Source organism: Arvicola amphibius, chromosome 11 (assembly GCF_903992535.2).
Source record: "Arvicola amphibius chromosome 11, mArvAmp1.2, whole genome shotgun sequence".
NCBI classification, from domain to species: Eukaryota; Metazoa; Chordata; class Mammalia; order Rodentia; family Cricetidae; genus Arvicola; species Arvicola amphibius.
In genome coordinates, this window is record NC_052057.2 from 71,416,913 (window position 1) to 71,439,831 (window position 22,919).

Below are 22,919 nucleotides of genomic sequence, written 5' to 3' on the forward strand. Positions count from 1 at the left end.
AATTTCCTCCTCACAATAGACTTTAAATGGAATGGTAATAACCACTTTTATAATAAAAGAAAGAAAATTGAATGTTGATTTTAAATAAATGTCATAGAGCATATTGTTTTAGGTACTCATTTTGGAAAGTGAATTTCAGATTCTATAAATGTTTATGTATATGCTATGGAGAACTTTATGAGGTGCTGCTAGAATATGTATACAGTTGCTCTGCTTAAGGAGTCGCATTTTATTGAACTTCTCAATTATTTTGCTTCCTAGTACAGGAATAAAAAATCAGGCAGCTGTAGTTTCTAACTGTTAGTAAATCTGACCTCAGATTGACACTGTATAAAAGTGATTATAGAGATGGCACATTTCAACGCCCCCCCCATACACACCCCAACTGAAGCTGATGTTTGACAATCAGTGAACATATTTGGTAACTCATAACAACTGCCAGGGCTGAAACAGAAGCTCATGGGGCTTGGGAGACCTGCTTTTAAGCATCAGTTAGGGAGATGAATTGGACTTTTCCTGGAATGGGGAGGGGGACAGTTCAAATCACAGACTGTGCCACCCCAGGACCCCCTCACAATGCATTCTGTCTTCCTCTAGCCTGCAGTGTCTGCAGAGAGGCTTTGTATCTGTTATACAAGAGAAATAATACCCACCAGAGTAATTTCTGCTGCCTCTGAACTGGCCATCTCTAACAACTCAGGGCCTCTATCCACCTTGAACCACGTGACAGCTCTAAGACTCTAGGCATACAGATGTGCTCACTGTTGGGAGCTGAAATTTGTGCTCTTTGGGTTATCTCTTTAAGGCTGTACAAGCTCTCAGTGCGCAGGAGGAAGGTACATAATTGGAATCTTTTCTAATGTCCTGTTTGCTTGCTGAAATTTCAGTAAGGAAGTAGTTGAATTTAATACACATACACACCCTTCAGTAAAACCACAGACATCTTGATGAGTTGCCTGAGAACATCTCTCTTGTTCCAGAACTATACGTGTTTCAGTCTAGTCCTATAATTGCAAGTGTTTTCATCCAAGTCATGCCTATCCCTTAGAGGTAGTCTGCTTTTGTAAAGAAAAGAGACCCTACCATTTTAAAATTAATAACAATTTGCTGGGTTTTTTTTCCTTTTATCTTATATATGTTTCTTTCCTCATTATACAGAGAGCAGAATGTATGTGTAATGAATCCGGATATGACTGGACAAGCGATGGGGAAGCCATTGAATCCAATTAGCTCTAGCAGCCCTGCCCATCAGGCCATGTGCAGTGGGAACCCAGGTCAGGACATGACCCTCAGTAGCAATATAAATTTTCCCATGAATGGCCCAAAGGAACAAATGGGCATGCCTCTGGGCAGGTTTGGTGGTTCTGGGGGCATGAACCATGTATCAGGCATGCAAGCAACCACTCCTCAGGGTAGTAACTATGCACTCAAAATGAACAGTCCCTCACAAAGCAGCCCTGGCGTGAACCCAGGGCAGCCCACCTCCATGCTCTCACCAAGGCATCGCATGAGCCCCGGCGTGGCTGGCAGTCCTCGCATCCCACCCAGTCAGTTCTCCCCTGCAGGAAGCTTGCATTCCCCTGTGGGAGTTTGCAGCAGCACAGGAAATAGCCATAGTTATACCAACAGTTCCCTCAATGCACTGCAAGCCCTCAGCGAGGGCCATGGGGTCTCATTAGGGTCATCGTTGGCTTCACCGGACCTAAAAATGGGCAATTTGCAAAACTCCCCAGTTAATATGAATCCTCCCCCACTCAGCAAGATGGGAAGCTTGGACTCCAAAGACTGTTTTGGACTTTATGGGGAGCCATCGGAAGGTACAACTGGACAAGCAGAGACCAGCTGCCATCCTGGAGAACAAAAGGAGCCCAATGATTCCAGCATGCCCCAAGCGGCCAGCGGGGAGAGGGCCGAGGGACACAGCCGGCTACATGACAGCAAAGGACAGACCAAACTTCTCCAGCTGCTGACCACCAAGTCCGACCAGATGGAGCCTTCACCCTTGCCCAGCTCTTTGTCAGACACAAGCAAGGACTCTGCGGGTAGCTTGCCTGGGCCTGGGTCAACGCATGGCACCTCGCTCAAGGAGAAGCATAAGATTTTGCACAGACTCTTACAGGACAGTAGCTCCCCTGTGGACTTGGCCAAGCTGACAGCAGAAGCCACAGGCAAAGAGCTGAGCCAGGAGTCCAGCAGCACAGCTCCTGGGTCAGAAGTGACTGTCAAGCCAGAGCCAGTGAGCCCCAAGAAGAAAGAGAATGCACTACTTCGCTATTTGCTCGATAAAGATGATACTAAAGATATTGGTTTACCGGAAATAACCCCCAAACTTGAACGACTGGACAGTAAGACAGATCCTGCCAGTAACACGAAACTGATAGCTATGAAAACTGTGAAAGAGGAGATGAGCTTTGAACCCAGTGATCAGGTGAGGTTTCTCATGTCTTCTCCCAGTGCACTCATCTGTATCATAGAGTTTTCTCTAAGGTGACAATTTGTGACTCAGAAAAAATAGTATTTTTGTTTGTGGTCTGTATCTTGTACCAGTTAATTAGCGTGAAACTGATTTCTCCACACTCTCCCAGCAAACAGGGCTTAGACGGCTGTGGGCACAGAGGATGTGAGTGTGCTTGTGCTCCAGTGGGTTTACTTAGAGACCAGTGGGAAACAGTGATGATGGTCACGAAGTAGTCTTTAGAATTGAGGAGGGCATCATTGTTCCGGTAGGTGGGCAGGACGAACTGTAGGCTGGCAGTAGATAGCTGACCCCTAAATTGGTGGTAGTCACTGTGTAGTCTCAGACTTTGTCAGAGCAGACTTAAGTATCTATTTACCTCTCTCTGACTATGATCAGAATTTAGCCGGTTCTCATACCCAGTGAAGACCCTTCTGCCTCTCTTCTCTCTCCATGAGCCCTTCTGAGTCATGTAGAAGAGTGTCATTGACTGTTGGTTAGAAACACATAAGCGGAAATGGATGGGAGGAGAGAGTTACCAAGGCCACTATGTATCGATCCAAAAAGGAATAACGGGTTACTTTCTCCCCTTAACATCTTGAAGATAGTCCAGGGTACCTGAAGTAATGTGCAGAATCAACCTTTTTTTTTTTTTGGACAAAAAGCATACTGCTATCAGACTAACATAATATATCATCTCATATGTTGGTCATTTTGTGATGCAAATATTTAAAAACAAACTACTCAATACTCTTCAATATGCATTGTGACTGTTTTACCACCTTGTACAACATATCTCCCGAGTGTTTTGATGCCTCGCCAGCACTTTGGCCCCAGCCCCTGACCGTGTCCGTCCTGTCTGGCAGTGGGCAGACTCTCTGTGAGTCATGATTGGTTAAGCACGGAGGGAATCACAAGGGCCTCTCTCCTTAAAATGGCCCTATAGTTTGCACTTGAAAATTGGGCTGCAAGTCAGAAAGTAGTGTGTCACCAACCTCAGGAGAGCCAGACCCTTAGGCCACCATGTACCTGTGAGCCCCTGAATCCACAGAGGCTGGATTTGGGTGGCAGTCTGGATGGCAAAGGCCATGTGCTCCTCAAACCAGTCCCTGCCAGCCAGCCAGGGCTCTGAGCAGTTGGCCTCTTAGTTCCTTCGCTTTGATGTCAGTTTGCTTCTGCTGATCACCATGAGAAGGAGACTAAAACCATGTTACATTAGTGATAATCCTGAAAATTGGGCCCCAGAACAAGGTTCTATGCATCAGCAGAATAATTCGTATTATTTTAGATAATGCTATGAAATTATGAGCAGGGGACCAAGGCACAGCAGAAAGTTAATCGCGGTGTCTTGTGTGATGTACAGTGGAAAGCCTTACTGACAGGTTTACTGGATGAGGTAACACAGAGGTAGTGCAGTTCAGAACGGCAGGCACAGGTCGTGTCACTTGGGTGTCTCAACATGCTAGAGGGCAGATTCCTTCTTGAGGAGATCCACTGAAGCCCCTCCCTCCATAGACAAAACTATTATGTCTCAGGCCTCAGACCCTAGGGACTGAGAGGGACAAAGGAAGGGATCACTATTTGTCATCACGCTAAAGTCAGACCAGAGAAGTTTGGGGATTTTTTGGGGGGGGTGGGGTGGTTTTTATTTAAGAGAAATTATTTTCTAAGTAAAATTATCTGAGAAAGAAAGAGTAGTGTGTAGTCAATATAAATATGTTGTTTGAAGATTAATAAAGGCAGGGTCCACACACACACACACACAACACACACACACACACACAGAGGAATATATTTTCCTTAATGGAATCTAGCCCCTTGCTCACCTCACCGTCTTGCTACTCTCTCCCAAACACCATCTAAAGTACATCTTCACAGTGCCATTTCAGCGTCAAAAACAGCAATGAGAAAAGTTACCACAGGAAGTATGCTTCACCTAAATTTAGATCAAAGTTAGCATGAGAGAAAAAAAAACCAGTGATTCTCTCACCTCCACGTTCCGTCCTTGTTCCCTAAGGAGGAGATCTCCTGCCACCTGCTGTCCAGGTTCATGAGATTTCAATTCAGAGGAATAGAAAGAATTAAGTTTTAGTAAGCAAAAACAGATAGGAAGCCTGGACTGACTGTCTCATTTTGACTTGGAAAAAAAAAATAACTGAGTATGGTCTTTAATGTATTACTGCTTTTTAAGGTCAAGGAAGTACTTTGGTGGCGCGTATTATTATAGCTAAAATAGCATTTAAAAATAGCGGTAGAGCATTTAAACAAGATGTTTCTACGACATTTCCTAGCAAACAGGAAAACAGAAACACTTCCAGTGTTTACTGCCGTAAGTCATGTGTTATTTACACAGTGGAGTATGGCTGGTTACTCAGCAAGCAACGCTTCACTCCTGTGTTCTCCTGCTGCTCTGCTTGACTCCATTAGGAAGGCAAACCACATTTTAAACTGGGAGTGCCCAGGGAGTTACCCTCCAGATACAGTAGAGTTTCCTTCACGGTTCTCTGCTAAGCCAATGGTATTATAACTGGTTTTTTTATTTAAATAGTTTCAAAGGTACTTTGTAATTAATGAGCATGCCATGTCATTAACTCTTGTGGTCCTTATTTCCTTCAAGAGAACGAGTTGACCACAAAAAAATCATAAAAACAGAAAATTGAAAAACTCAAGGAAACCAAGTCTACTTTTCATTTTGTAGAAGTTTATAAAATCTTCTGACTCACTTTCTGCCAAGAAATAGTTGAAACTAAGTACTCCAAATTGATGTAGCTAATTTGAGCATTCAGATAGATGCCTGACTGAAACTTTGAAGTGTCTCTAAGGCATTTTAAAGGAAGGCATTGATCTCTTTGTCTTACAAAGAAAATGTTCCTAACAAAGTTTGGTAGGGTCTGAAAGACCTTCTGTGAGATTTTCTCTCAGAAGCATCAATTTCAGCACTCACAGAACTTACATGAATAGAAAAAAGTGCTTAAAATCAGTCTGTCCAAGGGGTATGGATACTCTGAGATCTAGAGCTCCTTTAAGAATATTTAAAAATAAGTTTACAGCCAGGCACAGTGGTGTGCTTCTGTAATCCCAACACTCCCGGATCTGAGACAGGAGGGTTGTCAACATCATCTCAGGGGGGAGAATAAGAACTGATGATAAATCAGTGCTGAATGCATATTGCAAAACTGACAAGGAGTAAAGGCAAAGCCATGTCTCTAAAGTTGAGATGTTAACCTGATGAATTAAGATAGTGTCCAGAGGTGTGAGTCTGCAGAAACCAGGCCAGTTCATATGAGCCACGCGAAAAAACCCTACAGAGCTCCTCAGATGCGTTGTTTCTCAAGTTAGAGCTGTGCTGTTAACGTCCCCCTCTTCCTCCTTTCCTATGTTGGAACTGACCCTGAGCCTCTCGGACAAGCTTTACCACTGAGCTGCACGCACTCACATAGATACTTGAACTCAGAAATCAAAGCTTGAAAGCTGGTTTAATTTTTAATACATGTCTTTTTAAAATAAGGGGTGGGGTAGCTCAGCTCTTAGTTATAAGTTATTTGAGCTAGGCATTTTTCCACCTATCTATAATCCCAGCACTTAGAAGGTAGAGGAGCTAAGATCAAGAATTAAAAGCCAGTCTTCCCTACAGAGGGAGTTGAAGACTGTCTCATTCTTTTTAAAAAATAAGTTGATTTTAGTTATTCAAATATATCTTAACATATGGATATAACATTATGTGCCCTGTGTTGTTAAACTACATGTATTTACATTTATATGTACTTAGCATATTACACAGAAATAGATAAAAAAGAACCATGGCTAGGCATGGTGGTGCACGCCTTTAATCCCAGCACTCAGGAAGCCGAAGCAGGCAGCCTGGTCTATAGGGAATTCTAGGACAGCCAGAACTGCACAGAGCAGCGGAAAACACAGACTACACTATAATTCATAACAGTAGCAAAAATTATAATCAGGTAGTAGAAACAAATGAGTTTCGCTGAGAGCAGTGGTGGCGCACCGCCTTTAATCCCAGCACTCTGATCTCCGGTTGAGTTCAAGACCCCCTCGGGTCCACGGGACAACAGGCTGTTACACAGAGAAACCCTGTCTTGAGGGGAAGGAGAGAGAGAGGGGAGAAAGAGAGAGAGAGAATGTCATGGTTCTTGTCACTAGACGTCTTTATAGGCTAGACATGATACATATGCTCAAGAGCGAACACAACACTGCAAGTTCAAGTCCAGCCTTATAATAAGTTTATTTGTTTAAGGCAGTTTATAATTTTCTTTGGTGTGGAAGGAAAGAAGGCAAAAAAGGAAAACTAGGAGGATATATGTAGCTAAAATAAGTAAATCAAGTTAATAAAGTGCTGTGTTTGGTCAGAAGGCATCTTGTCACCTAAGCGGCTAATGAGACAAACACCTGTCATTCAAACATAAAATAGAGCAAACAAAAATCTAAATTCAAATTGAAAAGGCAAGACTTAGTTCATGAGTCCTTTAAGCATGTTTTACACCACGATCCCCCCAAGGAAATAGCAAGTGTTAAGTGGACCATATTTTCACCAGCTTTATTGTTATCTTAGGGAAACTTAACCAACCAAACTAGATCCAAACTGTAAGTCACAGATGAACTCTTCTAGGTAATTGGAGATATACCTATTCATAATTAATGGGGTGGTTTGTATAAGATAAAGGGAATATATAAACTGTCCGTGAGTCACAAGGTGGGAAACAGCTTTCTTTCTGATTCAGCTGGGCCTGGTTTCTAGGTGAGGGAGTCAGGGATTCAGTTATGAAGGATGGTTCATTGCTAGGCTGACATTTGCACATGCCTGCTTTTTTCACTGGCGGGGTTCCTTTTGCTGGTTGGTCTGTGGCTGGGATCCCACTTGCAGCATGGGCCTGGATGTACACTTCTGTTGTTAACTGCAGCCTGGCAGCGAGCTGGACAACCTGGAAGAGATTTTGGATGATTTGCAAAAATAGTCAATTACCACAGCTTTTCCCAGACCACAAGGCCAGGAGCCCCTGCTGGGTCAGTTGACAAGCAAGCCATCATCAATGACCTCATGCAACTCACCGCGACAGCAGTCCCGTTGCACCTGTTGGAGCCCAGAAAAACACGCTGCGAATGTCACAGAGCAGTGAGTATGCGCTGTTACCAGGCTTTGCTGAAAATTTCCCATTTAATCCCATCGGAAACAGATTATTAAAATCTGCCTCAGTTTAGTAATTGGAGGTTTTTTGTGATTAAACAGCACCAATCTACTGTCTTGGTCTGCCAGTGTTTCAGAAGGATTCTGGTCCTGCTGAGATTTCTCTGGCCACTGCAATAGGAAGGAAGATGCATGCCAGGCATGGACTGCATGCATACCAGTAATCCCCAGGCATGCAGCTAAGACAGGAGGATGATGAGTTTGGGGCCAACTATGGCTACCTAGTGAGACCCGGTCTTTAAAATGAAATTAGATAATTTTTTTTTTTTTTTTTTTTTTTTTTTTTGGTTTTTCGAGACAGGGTTTCCCTGTAGTTTCCTTGCTCTGCCATTTAGGAATCTTATTTTAAATTTGTTGAGCTAAGTAAAAAATGCTATTCGCTCTGATCACTTAGACAGCAAACTGATACTGGCTGAAGTAGTTTCAGTTTTTCTATAGCACACCGATGTTACAGAAAGACAGCCTCTTTCCGTGCTGGTGAACACACTGACTATTCCACCTCAGATAAATGAGCTGGTACCTAGCACTGAACAGAGAATGGCTCTTCAGAGACTAAATCCCATTCTTGCATGGGGTCCTGGCCGTTCTGGAAAAGGGAAAGGAAAGAGAATTTTTGTTTAACCAGGGCAATCACAAAGCTAAAAAACTGAGAGAATAAGGAAGGAAACATACAAGATATTTCTCATTAACCACAAGAGCTAGCAACGAGCATGTGGGGGCTCACAGCTCCTACTCTCTTTAGAGATCTCAATGGGACTGACTTAGTGAATGGCCAGGGAACTGACCCAAGGAAGGCGGGACTGAGCATGGCACGTAATTGTCCATTCCCAGCCTTAGTTTTTCTGGATGTTTTATTTCTACCATGGATTACAACGTCCCCACCTCTTAATGGTGCTATTGTAGTCTAGTTATAATAAAATCAAAGAAAAAAACAGTACTTGATATTACCTAATAAATCTGGTTTATTAGAGTTAGAGCAGAGAACCTTTGATGTTCACGTCTGCTTGCATATGTGTTCTGTATGTGACTTGTCTTTCATGTAGGTAGTTGTCTCTGGTGTGCATCCTTGTCATTTTACAGGTGACAGTTCCCTAACCATACTATTGTTAATATTCTTTTTTCATTGTCCTTTATTAACCTTCAATTGTCATTTGTTTTTCTCCTTAGCTTTTAATAACCCACGACCAGGGCAACTGGGCAGGTTTAATGCCAAACCAGAATTTACCACTTGACATCACATTGCAAAGCCCAACTGGTGCTGGACCTTTCCCACCAATCAGAAACAATAGCCCCCTACTCAGTGATACCTCAGCCAGGAATGATGGGTAATCAAGGGGATGCTAGGAAGCCAAGGAAACTTAGGGAACAATAGCACAGGTAAGGGCTCAACGGCACTGGTGCTTATTGGTGGGTTGTGTAACTTAATGGTGTGTTCATTGCACATCAGAGTAGTAGAACTTCACTGGGACATGTAGCAGCTATCTGGGAAGTGCGGAATCCTACAGAGTCCCTGAGTGTGGCCTATGGGAAGCCACTCCAGCAAGATGACCAGGTCATCCCTCAACTAGCTGCTTTGAGGTTTCTGAACATCAGTCTTTTTGTCTAGACTTACTTTACTTCCATCCCAGCTATTGATCTGAACATGGAAGGGTAAATGCAAAATAAATGGAAGGGAATATGTAAAATAGCTGGATATCCGCAAAAAATGTATTGATGTATTTGGAATATTTCAGAACGGAAGTTTAAATCCACCAGTCTTTCACAATTCTACGTCCTGTCTCCACTCAGGAAAAAAAAATGAGTTAAAATGCAGGTCTTTGCCCTTTTCGTTGTAGTCTTAGCATGCAGGAGGCTGGGGCTGGAGGGTGACTTGAGCCATAGATTTTTGTGTGTTTGCTTTTGTTTTACTTGGCTTTTGTCTTCTGGTTTTCTTAACTTTTATGCATTTTTCATAGCTTCAAATCAGGACAGATTAAATGAGCACATTGGTTTGAGGCCACAGCACAGCCCCTATGAAAAACTATCAATAATGACTTTAAGTAGTGGTGGGCCTGGCCCAGCCCAGCAGAAACCTCCAGCCTCTAATTCAGGGAGGCTTCCTGGAGATTTGAGAACTTGCCTGTGATCTGGCTGGACCTGGACATGCTGTAGTTTTCCAATGTCCACCACATTCTCCAGGCACATTCCTAGGTGGTTCCTGCTTCTGCTGAGGCTGCCATAGAATTCAGGCCTGAACTCACAGCGCTGGGGCCTTAAAACAGTGTTTGCTAAACATCTAGAAGGATGCTGACTTCCCTCATGAAGTAAGCTGCTTGTACTTTATAGCTTTCTTCCTTTGTCTCAATGACATATTAGAGACTTGGGCATAGAAATAAGGAGATATTATAAAAGAACTTACAGTTGTGGGTGTTTTAGTTCTTTCTATTTTTAGCACCCGTCTGTAATCCCTGTACATTACCATTTTAGTAACTGAAGATCAGAGTTCTATTAAGGGGAAATGATGGATGTTTTATTTGCTATCACTGAGATAGAATCATGGGAACATGAGCTGTACTCTATCAGTTTATTCAGTCAGTTCAGTATTGACTGCTTACTATGTGCCGCACACTGACTGCCTCATTAAACTAGATTCATGAAAACAGTGTTTTCATAAACCCATATTCACTTTGTCACTCTTAAATGCTGGTTTATATAAATATTGTTGAGAAAAGTGGCTGATGACTCACTAGGGTAGCTCCCTACCCGTGAATGAAGGATGTTCTGTGTTGTTGGAGGAGTCTTATGTAGGACCCTAGGACTGCGAAGATGGACGGGCTTACCTAAACTGGGCATTCCTGGACCTACTGGTGCCCGGGCTGTAAAGATCACGTGGTGGGCTCTCTCTGCTTCTAAAGGAATAACATCCATTCTCATTGCACTAATATTTTTGAGTTATAGATAACTTTACCCTCCTACTGTCTATAATCTTGTTATGCTATTTACATAGTAGATAATTTTGAAAGACAAACTACCTTTTCTCCCATAGTATCTTTTCGTAGATTAAAAATAATATAAGATGTTTTACATGTGTTAATCCTGTCTCGATTTTTAACTCTGATCACCCTCATTCTCCGCCATCCCTGCACACCCTTGTTTCACTGCTGAGGAAGGACCCATGTTCTGTCACGTGTGCTAATTATACTGGCGCACGCCTTTAATCCCAGCAACTCGGGAGGCAGAGGCAGGCGGATCTCTGTGAGTTCGAGGCCAGCCTGGTCTACAAGAGCTAGTTCCAGGACAGGCTCTAAAAAAGCTGCAGAGAACCCTGTCTCGAAAAACCAATATATATATATATATATACCAAATTGTAGTTGCTTGACCCAAATAAAGTAAATGAAAGTGCATATATATATGTATGTATGTATATATGTGTGTATATATATGCATATATACTACACTACCTTTATTTTCCCTGTGTCAAATATTTCAAAATAAAGAGATATCATTTCTGAGGCTACCCCATCAGCAACTCTTAGCCAGTTCTTGGCTGTTGCCAACATCCAGGGCAATAAAACACTAATAGAACAAACCCTAAATCCTGCGTGGTGATGTTGAGTGCTCATTGTTCCATGTGATCAAATGTGCAGTGTAGAAGGCTCTCTCAACCTGTCCTCACCATTCTGCATCTGCACAGTCCAAGAATGCAGTGGTTCAGGAGCCTCCAGGCCTGTGTCAGCACCAAGGGCAGTCTCTAAGTACTAGTTTTCCTTAAGCTTTACCCAATGCCTATGGTGTGACCAGCCTAGCTTAATGTTTGTACGGTGAACATGCCTGCGTGTTTCCAGTTTGCGAGCTCCGATAAACTGAAAGGAATGTGAAGATGTTTAAATCATTCCCTAGGCTCTGGTTCTCTGGTCAGCATTGATAATTTGGAATTGATTGTCAGTTCTTCCCTTGTCCTCCTCGCCTCACCTCCTTTTTGGAAAGTAACGCCTGACGTGTGTCAACCTAACGTGATTCACTTCCTGAGGAAGGAAGTTGGGGTTATCCACTTGCCGCAGCACCTGCTCTCAGTACATATGGGAAGAGTGTTAACTGCTCTTCTGAACCATAGCAGATTTTTGTCATGAAAACTGTAGTAATTGCCATTGCTTACATCTTAGCCGAAGGGCCCACATCTGTCCCAGGGAAGGAGTTGCTGTTGGGCGACAGCAGTTTTACAGTCATGGTTTGAGTCTTAGGTAGGTAGGTCTGGTATTTGTTCATGTGCTGTTTTCAGTGTCTGCATCTCTGAGTTTCTCTGCTTGCATGCAGGAATGATTGGCAGTAACACTTCTCGGCCCGCCGTGCCTTCTGGGGAATGGGCACCACAGAGTACAGCTGTGAGAGTCACATGTGCTGCTACTACTGGTGCCATGAAACCGGCCAATCCAAGGAGGCATGATGCGGAACCCAACAGCCAGGCATCCCCATGCGAGCCAGCAGCCAGCCTGGCCAAAGACAGATTGCTTCCGTCTCAGGTCATGAACATAGGTAAGGCCGTGCAGCATTCTCTGCTTTCTTTAGGCGTTCTCGAAAAGGAGTGTCAGCTCATGGGTCCTTCCAGACTGGCTTCTGGCTTGTATTGTAGGTAATCCTCTGATGTGAAGCTGTCCTGAATGGGATTTTGCTAGAACCTTGTAGAATCATAAATTGTAGAATTGCAAAATTTTAATTTGGAGGCAAAAATGTATTAGAATATCACATGATTGCTGTACACATACATACATAAGCATCCATATGATAGCTTATAAGGTAGAGACAATTGAGTGGTGCAGCTTGTGATGTCGAACTCTATCACAGTCATCTTGGTCCTCCAAGGCCCTCTAGCCAGGCCTCACCGATGACATGGCCTCTTATAGAGTATCACACAGCACTTGAGGATCTCTAGGATTCTACTGGAGACAGTTCACATTATTACAATGAATTTTGCGTACATTTCTTTTTTCTCCCACGCCACAAGAGGGCGTGGGAGGGCAGACACGCTCGGGACACAGATGGCCCACGCCACTCTGTGACAGAATCGAACAACTCGGGACCAGACCCAGGATCGTACGTTTCTTTCTTTTTTTTTTTTTTTTTTTTTTTTTTTTTTTTTTTTTTTTTTTTTTTTTTTTGGATTTTCGAGACAGGGTTTCCCTGTAGTTTCTAGAGCCTGTCCTAGAACTAGCTCTTGTAGACCAGGCTGGCCTCGAACTCAGAGATCCACCTGCCTCTGCCTCCCGAGTGCTGGGATTAAAGGCGTGCGCCACCATGCCCGGCGGGATCGTACATTTCTTTATGTGATGTATTGTCTAGAATATCCTGGTCACCTAAGGCTAAAGGCCTGAAAGGGAGTGGGGAGTAACTCCTCGCGACAAGGGTTTCCTTTTGTACAGGTTGAAAATGTGCCGGTATTGATGCGGTAGTGGTTGTACAAATAAACATACTGATACCTACTGGGCGGTACACTTGAAAATTATCTCAGGAAAACTGTTATATTAAATATTGATGTGCACACCTGTAATCCCAACACTTGGCTGGTGGTGGCAGAAGGATCAAAAGTTCTCATCCTCAGCAACATAGAGAGGTCTACTTGAGCTAAGTGAGACCCCCATTTCAAAGAGAAAAAAGATCAGTGGTCAGAGAACTCCCTACTTGGCATTATTATTCTAACCACAGCACAGAATCTTCCTCTGATTCTGTGTGTTAGCTCCATTCTGAAAAACCTGCGTTTGTAAACGCTTTGGCAGACATTACACAGGAAGTACTTAATATATTCACAGGAAAGTGCAAAATTGTACTGACGAGTAGCAGGCTTCTCATCAGAACTCTTGACATTAGGTTTCTTCCATAGGTATTGAATTGCTGTGTGTATTTTGATTCAATATTTCTGAGAGTGATGTTCATAATTACATTTCTACATGTTGTACCAAAGTAGTAAGTGCTTAATGTGAAAATGTTAACTATAAACCCAGATTTCTATGAAAAATTAAACTGAGACAATTTTATGATGCTTATGAATGTCACAATAATGGATCTTGGAAAACAAACAAAAATTTCTATATACAAGACATAATTTCTCTGTGTAGCTCTGGCTGTCCTGGAACTCTCTCTGTTAGACCAGACTGGTCTTGCTAGGATTAAATGTGTGTACCTGATGTATATAGAAATCAATTTATTTGCATTCCTTGCTGAAGGGCATCTCATTTTTGAAACCTTCCAATATGTCTCTGTAAGGCTTAGCATGTAGCTGAATTTCTCTAGTTGTGAATAAATTTACAAAGCCATGAATTCAGCCCAATAAAAAATTGTCTGTTGTAGTAGAGATCATTGGTGCATCATGATTTGTAAGCTCATGCTGTTTTAGAGCCACAGAAAGAACCTCACAGAAGGAAGTGTGTCTGAGTGTGCGCCCTCAAGTACGACTAGTGGCAGCTCAGGTGCACATGGGCTGGACCAGTGCTTCTGTTCTCCAGTACCTTGCAGGGTGTCTGCAAGGCCTGGCCCAGGTCCTCTTCATTCCCGTCTTCTGCAGGCACCCAGTGGAGTCTGGCAGAAGTCCTGCACTGTAGGATTCAGTGTGGAAGTGAGCTGGAAATTGTGTACAAGCTATTGCACAAATGTTAAACCATGGCATGAAAACTATAATTACATTAATATATACTTACTGATTTTGTGATATTTTAAAAATGAGTTAGTGTTTTCTGTATGTACCATGCAAACAAAAGCTTTAAGAGAACGGGATCCCTGCTATTACTGCTGGTGTGGACATGCCCTAAGGTAGGTGGCATTAATCTTGGTATTTATTGGTTTCATTTGTATGTCACACCAGAACTATATGGTCTGATTTTCATCTATTACTGCTTCTGCCTTCTCGTTTTCCATAACCAGCAATTTTATTTGCTATTATACAATAAATGTGTGTGCTTTCTCAATCATAAGATAGAAGATTTTAGGTTTTCTTTTTTTCTTTCTCCTCCCTCTCTTAGGGCCTTCGGAGCTAGAAATGAACATGGGAGGACCTCAGTATAATCAACAGCAAGCTCCTCCAAATCAAACTGCCCCATGGCCTGAGAGCATCTTGCCTATAGACCAGGCATCTTTTGCCAGCCCAGAACAGGTGAGTCTGAGTACCAGGAGCATTGGGAAGAGCATTAGCTTATGGCTCTTTGTTCTGTTAGTTGTTTTCCAGACCTGCATATGGATGAATTCCCTCTGAATAGACGGTGCTTACCAAGGTGTTATTTCCTCAGACCAAGTCATTCACTAGGCAGGAAAAGGAAGATACAAAAATCAACATGACTGGACATGCCTTTATACACCTGACAACTTACTTGGGGGCAAAAATGATGTGTTTGTGCAAAGTGTAATGGCAGTGGTGCAGAGTATAGAAGCCTCGAGAGAAATAACCTTGTTTCAGTAGTTCATCAACAAGGCTGGCAAAATTTCAGAATCTTAGAAAAGCTCAATGGGGCAGAATAGCCCAGTGTGCATGGCAGAACAGCACCCTGCCAGCTCAGGGGTTGCAGGTATGTGTAGGGTAACAGGAAATGATCTCATTTTATGTTGTGTATTTTCCCACAATTAACAAAAAGATAGGGGCACCTCCCTCCTTCCCAGGATCTAGCTAGAAAGTGTGGTCTTCACCCCTTCTTTTTGCAAAGATAGAGACTATTACAGAAAACACAACCAATCAAATGCAGGCTGTGGAGCCAGGCCCAGTGGATACATCTACAAAACAACTCCCACTCACAAGGCTCAGGGGACATTGTGAAAGGGGACAGAAAGATTCTAAGAGCCAGAGGATCAAGAGTTTGCTGTAAGGTTGAGTCTCCTGATAGTATCAGAAGGTGTGTCCATAAAGTCTTGCCAGCACGACTGCCTAAGCATGAGCTGGACAAGCTCAAGGACATTCCAAAGTGAGTGGGAGAAAGAGCACTAGGCCTCGAGAACACAAAGAACTGCAGGCAACTGAGGAATGCTGATCAGGAACAATATTCTTCTCCAGGGAAGAGCTTACCAGCTAGTATCCAATACATGTGTATGTATGAAAGCATGTATATGCATAACATGATACAGACTAGGCACTTAAATTAGGAATATATGTACATGTAACAATTAATAAAAGAAGAAGCTATGCATTTGAAATGAGCAAGTAAGATGTGTGGGAGGGTTTGAAAGGAGAGTGAGATGATTAAAATAGGAGCTAGCAAGCTAACAAACACAGCTGCTAAAGTGCTTGTTGCATGAGCATGGAGACCTGAATTCTTCCTCACATTGACATTTCTGTGACTCTCTTTTCTTTCAGCTTCTGAAAAAAGGAGAGAGAGAGAGCTGGTCACATTTGTGTTTTAAAAAATAATTGGGGGAATGTGGGACTGTAGGAAAAAAGAAGTAGGTGTCAAATTTGAAACACAAACAGTGAAAGCTGTTCTTCCACAGCCTCTTGGTGACGAGAAAGCAAGAGGTGGAATACCTGGAATATATACTCCCTTATATATGCACTCTTGGCTGACAGTGTCTGTACCCTTATATATATGCACTCTTGGCTGACAGTGTCTGTACCCTTATATATATGCACTCTTGGCTGAAAATACATACACACACAGTGGCCTCCCAGCCAGCTTACCATGGCTCCGAAGCAGTGGGACTAACTTGTATCAGGGACAGTGAGTGAGAAGAAGCATCAAAGGGACACTTCAACTGGGTGATTTTCTCTTAAAAGTAGAATCTGATGAAGAATATAGATTGCACATTGATACATTCTACTGTCACTATTTGAAATTAATTGTTGGTTTTAGTGCTCAGCAAGACCCTATATTACAGTTCTAAGTCAAATAACATAAATTAGACCGCCTGAGAAAATACAGCAGACTGAACAGGACCAGACAACTTCATCCCTTGATCAATTTATTCTTAGTTGTTTAAAATTGAATTTTTTTTGAACTTAGAATAACTTGCCTGGTACACATGATGCCCCTGGGTTAATTTCCCAGTACCATACACAATAAAAAGTACGTTTAGCTTACCTATATACTTTTGTTTTCTCCACAATATTCTATAGTACACAATAGAATTTGAAAATATAACTCTCATTCCTCTCTTTGGTTCAGTGACTCGAAGCTCCTCAAATTCACTCAGTAATTTAATTATAATTTTTTATATTACTATAGAAATGGTAGTTAGTGTCAAGATGCTATCTTGAATTGCTTTATAACAATTACAATTAGAAGGTTTTGATTTCTTTCTCTTGGCACCTAACTCACGAGGGCTAGCAGCTACATATCTGAGAGTATTAATAAATGCTTGCAAATTCTGCTTCTGCAGAAATGTGAAGTTTCCTTGTAGCGGTGAGTCCCTGGCTAAGTTAAACCCCCTAGTTTGCTAGCTGTAGGAAAGCATAGAAACAAAACTGCTTCCATTTATATGGCCTTTATTAGCACTTAAATAAAGTAAATTTTTCAGGTGCATATTATCAAAAGTCTTCATTTTGTTTAATGTTTGGCTGGTTGTGAGAGTTTCATTTCCATCAGCCATGGTGAAGTTTGTCTCTTTGCAGGCAGCCGTTTGGCAGCTCCCCCGATGACCTGCTGTGTCCACATCCTGCAGCAGAGGTCTCCCAGCGATGAGGGCGCTCTTCTAGACCAGCTGTATTGGCCTTGCGGAACTTCGATGGCCTCGAGGAGATGATAGAGCTCTGGGGATCCAGAACTGGTTCAGCCAGGTAGGCCAGAGCACTGCCGGGGGGCCATGTGCTCATAGACAAGAGGAGTCTGTTCCAGCAGTCTACTCTGTGGAGTGCTTTTCACCCTCCCCACAGGCAGGCCTCCCCCCGCCTTTCTCCTTCTCCTGCTCCTTCACTGTTGTCACATAAACTGTTGCCCAAGAAGCAAACCCTTGACAATAACATAAAACTTGAATTACAGCAGAAGGCAGAGGCTAAAGCCCAATTGGCCTCTTGTCCCCCTCTTCATGGACCGATGAACAAAAGATATCAAAGAAACCACAGGTTTCTGCATCTGGTGTTCTGAATCTTGTCTCTAGAAGGGGAGACAGTACGAGCGCAGCCTCAGCACCTAACTTGTGCCTGTGCTCTGGGGCAGGCAGCCCTATTTCAGAAGCACCCGTGCACACACAGGTAGCATAAGTCATCTTAGTGTGGCTGCGCTACACTTTATAAACACTTTGGCACTTATAGGGGTGTTACCTGGAACAATTTCAAGAATTTTAAGCAAATAGGAATATCAGAAAGGAATCAGCATGGTGGCGCACACCTTAATCTCAGCACTTGGGAGGCAAATGCAAGAGAATCTCTGTGCATTCAAGGCTAGCTCTACAGAGCAAGTTCCCAGGACAGGCTACAAAACTATACAAAGAAACCCTGTCTCAAAAACCAAGAATAAATAAAAAGCCTAGTTATTTGAAGAAGTTACAGACCTGTAATTGTATTTCTTTGATCTGAGAATACCTGAGAGAGTGAGATAAATAACCCAGTCTCTCCAAAGACTGTGTCTCAAGCAGCCCCGCAGCGGCTTTTGTGTGAGACAGCTCCCTGGTTGCTGAAGTAAGAGGGACCTAGAGAGCCCTCCCGCCCTGTTGCTATCCTCCTTTACACTCAGCATCCCTCACCCTTCCCAGGCCAGCCCTTACATGGAGCATTGAAGACCTTCTCTGAAACATTAGAAGTAATCTTGTCGTAATTCCCACCGTCTAGCAGCACAGGCATGGGTTCAGCCGGAAGAAATGACTAGACGTACATAGTGCACCCTGAGTGCAGCCGAAAGAAAATGGGTTAGCTGCTTCCCGTGGACATGGCTGGCTTTGCCTTAGTGTCAGCTAGACCCTAGCTTCTCTAATTATTCCCGAGTTTCCGAGTGACCTGTGACTCTTTGGTGGGTTTTCAAGGGCTTTTGTTTTTTAAGAGATTATCTAAACTGTCATTAGCCTTGGATTGATGGCAGCTCGCCAGTGTTGTGTCATCACCGTATTGTTCCTCACCTTTGTTCTCTGTATTGTTTCTACATCTCCTCAGCCATGTTAACCTGAACTACAGAAGGCATGTTTAGGTAGAATGGGGAAATGGGACACATTGTGTAGCCAGAGTTGCATACAGTGTTTAAAATGGAAATTACATGCAGGGGAGAAAGCACAGTCAATAAAACTCTTGTCTCACAAACATCTCCAGAGCCCAAGAAAACATATCAGGCCCAGTGGTAGACACTTGTCATCCCAGCACGTGGTTACCATGTGGCGTGGAGGCAGGAAGATTCTGGACAAACCTACCAGTCAGTCCAGCATAATCTATGAGTTCTAAATTAAAGAAAGACCCTGTCTCAAAAAAAAAATACAAAAATTAAATAGATGAATAGAGAAATAACCTAATTCTATTTTCTATGGAAAATGGGCAACTAGAAAGTTCTGAGATATCTCAGCGATGAGTGACTCCCTGCTGGAACTCCATGCACACTTTTAAAGTGCTGTGGGGGAGGGGTGGTTGCCACAGCTGTTGCGGCATCTGCCCCACGATGCTGTGCAGCACTAGGACGGCTTGGAATGGACCGAGGCAGGGCTGGAGGAACACTGATTGAAGGAGGCTTGAGATTTTATTGCTGCAGGGGTCTTGCCCTTTGAAAGACCTTCAGATATGTGGCAGTGGCTTCTAGGAGAAGGATTGGCTGTGTATATATATCTTTTCACATGGACACTCGGGGCTGCACAAATTTGAGATCTCACCCTGAGAAAGCTCTAGATGTCCTATGTGTGAAAGAAAGCAGGAGAGTCGGCCCTAAGCTTGTATATACAGTTCAGTGACAGAAATGAGAAGAGACCTCACTTCAGAAACAAGGTGGACTACAAAGAGAACTATGTCCGGAGAAGACCTCTGTGGCATGTGTGTGTACGCTTTTTCTGTACTTTGAAAACTATGTAGCTAATAGAAGATGCAGCTGGAATGTATGCAGTTCTCTCTGTAAAATGCACCCTTAGCTGGTCATAGTGGTGCATTTGATCCACTGAGACAATGGATCTCTGAGTTCGAGGCCAAACTGGACTACATAGTGAGTTCCGGGGCTATTATGAAAGTCTGGGGGGCGGGTGGGAGAAGGCACATCTCTCAGAAAATTAACAGATACATAATAACCATCTTGCAGGACATGTCTGCCAGATAACAGTCAAGGCACGGGGAGGAATATGCTAAATATCTTACACCTTCCATTCCTTCTATAGGTCTTTAGTGGGGAAGGCAGCTATTTAAGAAACAAATGACAAGAATATTGAATATGTCTAGCACGTAGTTAAGTGAATGATGATAAAGTGTGGGCATGTAAGAAATTCTGCCAATTATAGAGAACAGCTAAGTAAACAGTAGGCAGCGTAACCAGGTATGGTAGCGTGACCTGTAATCCCAGCACTTGGGAGGTAGAGGGCAGAGGCTCATGGTTGAAACCCAACCTGGGCTACATAGCAAGTTAGAGGCCATCTGGACCTATGTGAGACCCTATATCAAACGGCTCTCACTCCCAAAACATAGTAGTCAGTGTATCACCCTGTTGAGGGTCTCAAGCCCCACATCACGGTGTGAACCGCAGCCTACCATGTCTCACTAGAAAGGCTTCTGAAGTCAGCCTCATGCCTCCACATCTGCTGTTATTTACAGAGCGAGGACAGTGGTGGTTGGTTCCACAACACTGCTAATGCTGGCTAAAGCAGTCATTGAATTAAAATGAATGACCTAGTCAGAAGAGGTAGCACGTGCAGATGTCTGCTCATTGAAGCCCATGCCGGGTTCTGACTGGGGAAAGATAGAGCATTACATAGTCGTAACCCCTTCTCCCACCCCCTTGAAGGAAGTTCTGTGGGGAGGTGGCCTTACCATGTGCTTCGGTAGTTGGATCTATTTCAGAGAGGCATTGAAGAAAGGAAAAGTAGAGCCAAGCCAAAACTACCTTGATATAATTGGTACAGTATTTTAAAAGTGTCAAATGTAAAAGGGAGAGAAAACTGTCTCATATTTAGTACAGTGTTCTTAGTAGCTTTATTTATGTGGTTATTTGGGGCTTCTTTTTAGAGCCAAGCTGTAGATCCGGAACAGTTCTCAAATCAAGAGTCCAACATGATGCTGGAGCAGAAGGCCCCTGTTTTCCCACAACAGTATGCGTCTCAGGCACAAATGGCCCAGGGCAGCTATAATCCCATGCAAGATCCAAACTTTCACACCATGGGACAGCGGCCCTAATTACACCCACACTCCGTATGCAGCCACGACCAGGTCTCAGGCCCACGGGCCTTGTGCAAAACCAGCCAAATCAACTGAGACTTCAACTTCAGCATCGCCTCCAAGCACAGCAGGTTAGTTTTACAGGGGACCTTTGGGGGGGATCAGGAAGATTAATGGGTGTTGGTGTACCCGTGAAGCATTAGAATTGAAGGGGGGGTGCTGTTAATTGGAAAGGGTGATTTGACATAAATATTTCCTGTTTTGTAAAATGTACTGAATTGGAATTGACTACATAACCCTCGAATCCTAGCACTTGGCAGGAGGACTTAGAATCTTAGACCTTGAAAGAACGTGGTTGTACACGCCCTCAATCTTGGCATGGGAGGCAGAGGCACACAGATCTCTGTGAGTTTGAGTCCAGCCTGATCTGCAGAGTGAGTTCTAGGTCATCCAGGGCTATACAGAGACTTGAATCACCCTTCTCCCTAAAAAGTATTGATTTCTGCTTGTTCGTGTTTAGAATCGCCAGCCCCTTATGAATCAAATCAGCAATGTTTCAAATGTGAACTTGACTCTGAGGCCTGGAGTACCAGCACAGGTGAGGAGCCCAGCAGCTGTGTGTGTCCACCATGTCCCCTCAGCTCCTCCTGCATCCCTGCTCCTGGTTCTGCACCCCCAGGCCTGTGGTTCCCTGCTTTAGTGCCCAGTGCCATCCTATTGCCAGAGTACACAAGTACTGAATGATGTTCCCAAAAAACACAGACTTGGAGTCCTACAGGCCTTTGGTCATGACATTGTTCTCAGCACATCAGTACATAATCTTGTTATATGGGAGTTTCTGTTTGAAGGCATTTCCATGTGTGTATTTTACTCGTAAACATTAAACTCGCAGTCAGGAGGTAGCTGGGGAGGGGATACGTGGGTAGCCAACCAAATCTGTTTTGGTGATCAGTGAAGAAGCCACTGCCACCCTTACCTCCACCTTCTGAAGTGCACCAAGTCACTTTTGGCAAGGATTTGGTTTCTTGTTAGATTGGAATGTTCCTTAAGAGAGACTAAACTGCCATCCTCAAGTGATGTAAAGAGTCTTCTGCTGGGCATGGTGGCACATGCTGTAATCCCAGTGCTCAGCAGGCTAAAGCAAGAGAATAAAGAGTTGATGGTCAATTTGAGCTACATAGGGCTTGGAGAGATGATTCTTCTAGAGGACCTGCATCCAGTTCCTGGTATCTACACAGCAGCTCACAGTTCTCTCTAACTCCATTCCCTGGTAGTTGTACACTCTTCTCTGGTCTCCATGAGCACTGCACATGCATGGCTGCATAACACATACAAATAAACACAAAGAGCCTTCTAGGAAGGCCTGTGCTCTTTTCAAGTCCTTAGATTGACTATATTCTCACAAATGAGTTAGTCAACACCAGTGTGGTTACAGAATCATCACAAAGGTTGAACTTGGAAACTCACATACTCACTCTCTAGTTGGTCCACTCTGAATACTTTCTTTTGCGTAATTTTATTTTCCAAATGATTTTGCATGGAGTATGCCATCATGTCTAACATATCTACTCTTGGTTTTCCTTCATTTCAGGCTCCTATTAATGCCCAGATGCTGGCCCAGAGGCAGAGGGAAATCCTCAACCAACATCTTCGGCAAGAGACAAATGCATCAGCAACAGCAGGTGCAACAGCGAACTCTGATGATGAGAGGACAAGGGTTGAATATGACCCCAAGCATGGTGGCTCCAAGTGGCTATACCAGCAACCATGAGCAATCCCCGGATTCCCCAGGCCAATGCTCAGCAGTTTCCATTTCCTCCAAACTACGGTACTGAACTTATCCCCACCACCTCTCCTCGGTCCTTTGTCCCCAGAGCCCCCAGTCCTGGGTCACAGCTCCTCTCTCACAGCTCTGTGCACAGCTCTCAGGAGGATGTTGGAGCCTAGCAGAAGTCCGCAAGTCCAGCACAGAGCAGTCCAGCTCAGTGCCATGCAAGCTCTTTACCCTGGTCCTTCCTTTTCTCTGGGTGCAGGTCTTAATTTAAGAA

At 43.6% G+C, this 22,919-nt stretch overlaps 1 protein-coding gene across 1 annotated transcript in view; it reads left to right on the forward strand.

The window, feature by feature from the left end:
* The window catches only part of Ncoa2 (nuclear receptor coactivator 2), a 208,246-nt gene that overhangs the window by 175,581 nt on the left and 9,746 nt on the right, over positions 1-22,919 (forward strand). The window contains 25 exon segments of the mRNA XM_038347228.2: positions 1,159-2,428; positions 7,372-7,419; positions 7,421-7,450; positions 7,452-7,518; positions 7,521-7,583; positions 8,823-8,857; positions 8,859-8,945; positions 8,947-8,988; positions 8,990-9,032; positions 11,949-12,052; positions 12,054-12,095; positions 12,097-12,138; positions 12,140-12,167; positions 14,645-14,775; positions 15,710-15,712; positions 17,219-17,269; positions 17,271-17,307; positions 17,310-17,339; positions 17,342-17,379; positions 20,722-20,886; positions 20,889-21,002; positions 21,392-21,469; positions 22,463-22,528; positions 22,530-22,625; positions 22,627-22,699. Coding sequence (XP_038203156.1) covers positions 1,159-2,428; positions 7,372-7,419; positions 7,421-7,450; positions 7,452-7,518; positions 7,521-7,583; positions 8,823-8,857; positions 8,859-8,945; positions 8,947-8,988; positions 8,990-9,032; positions 11,949-12,052; positions 12,054-12,095; positions 12,097-12,138; positions 12,140-12,167; positions 14,645-14,775; positions 15,710-15,712; positions 17,219-17,269; positions 17,271-17,307; positions 17,310-17,339; positions 17,342-17,379; positions 20,722-20,886; positions 20,889-21,002; positions 21,392-21,469; positions 22,463-22,528; positions 22,530-22,625; positions 22,627-22,699 — 2,783 coding nt within the window.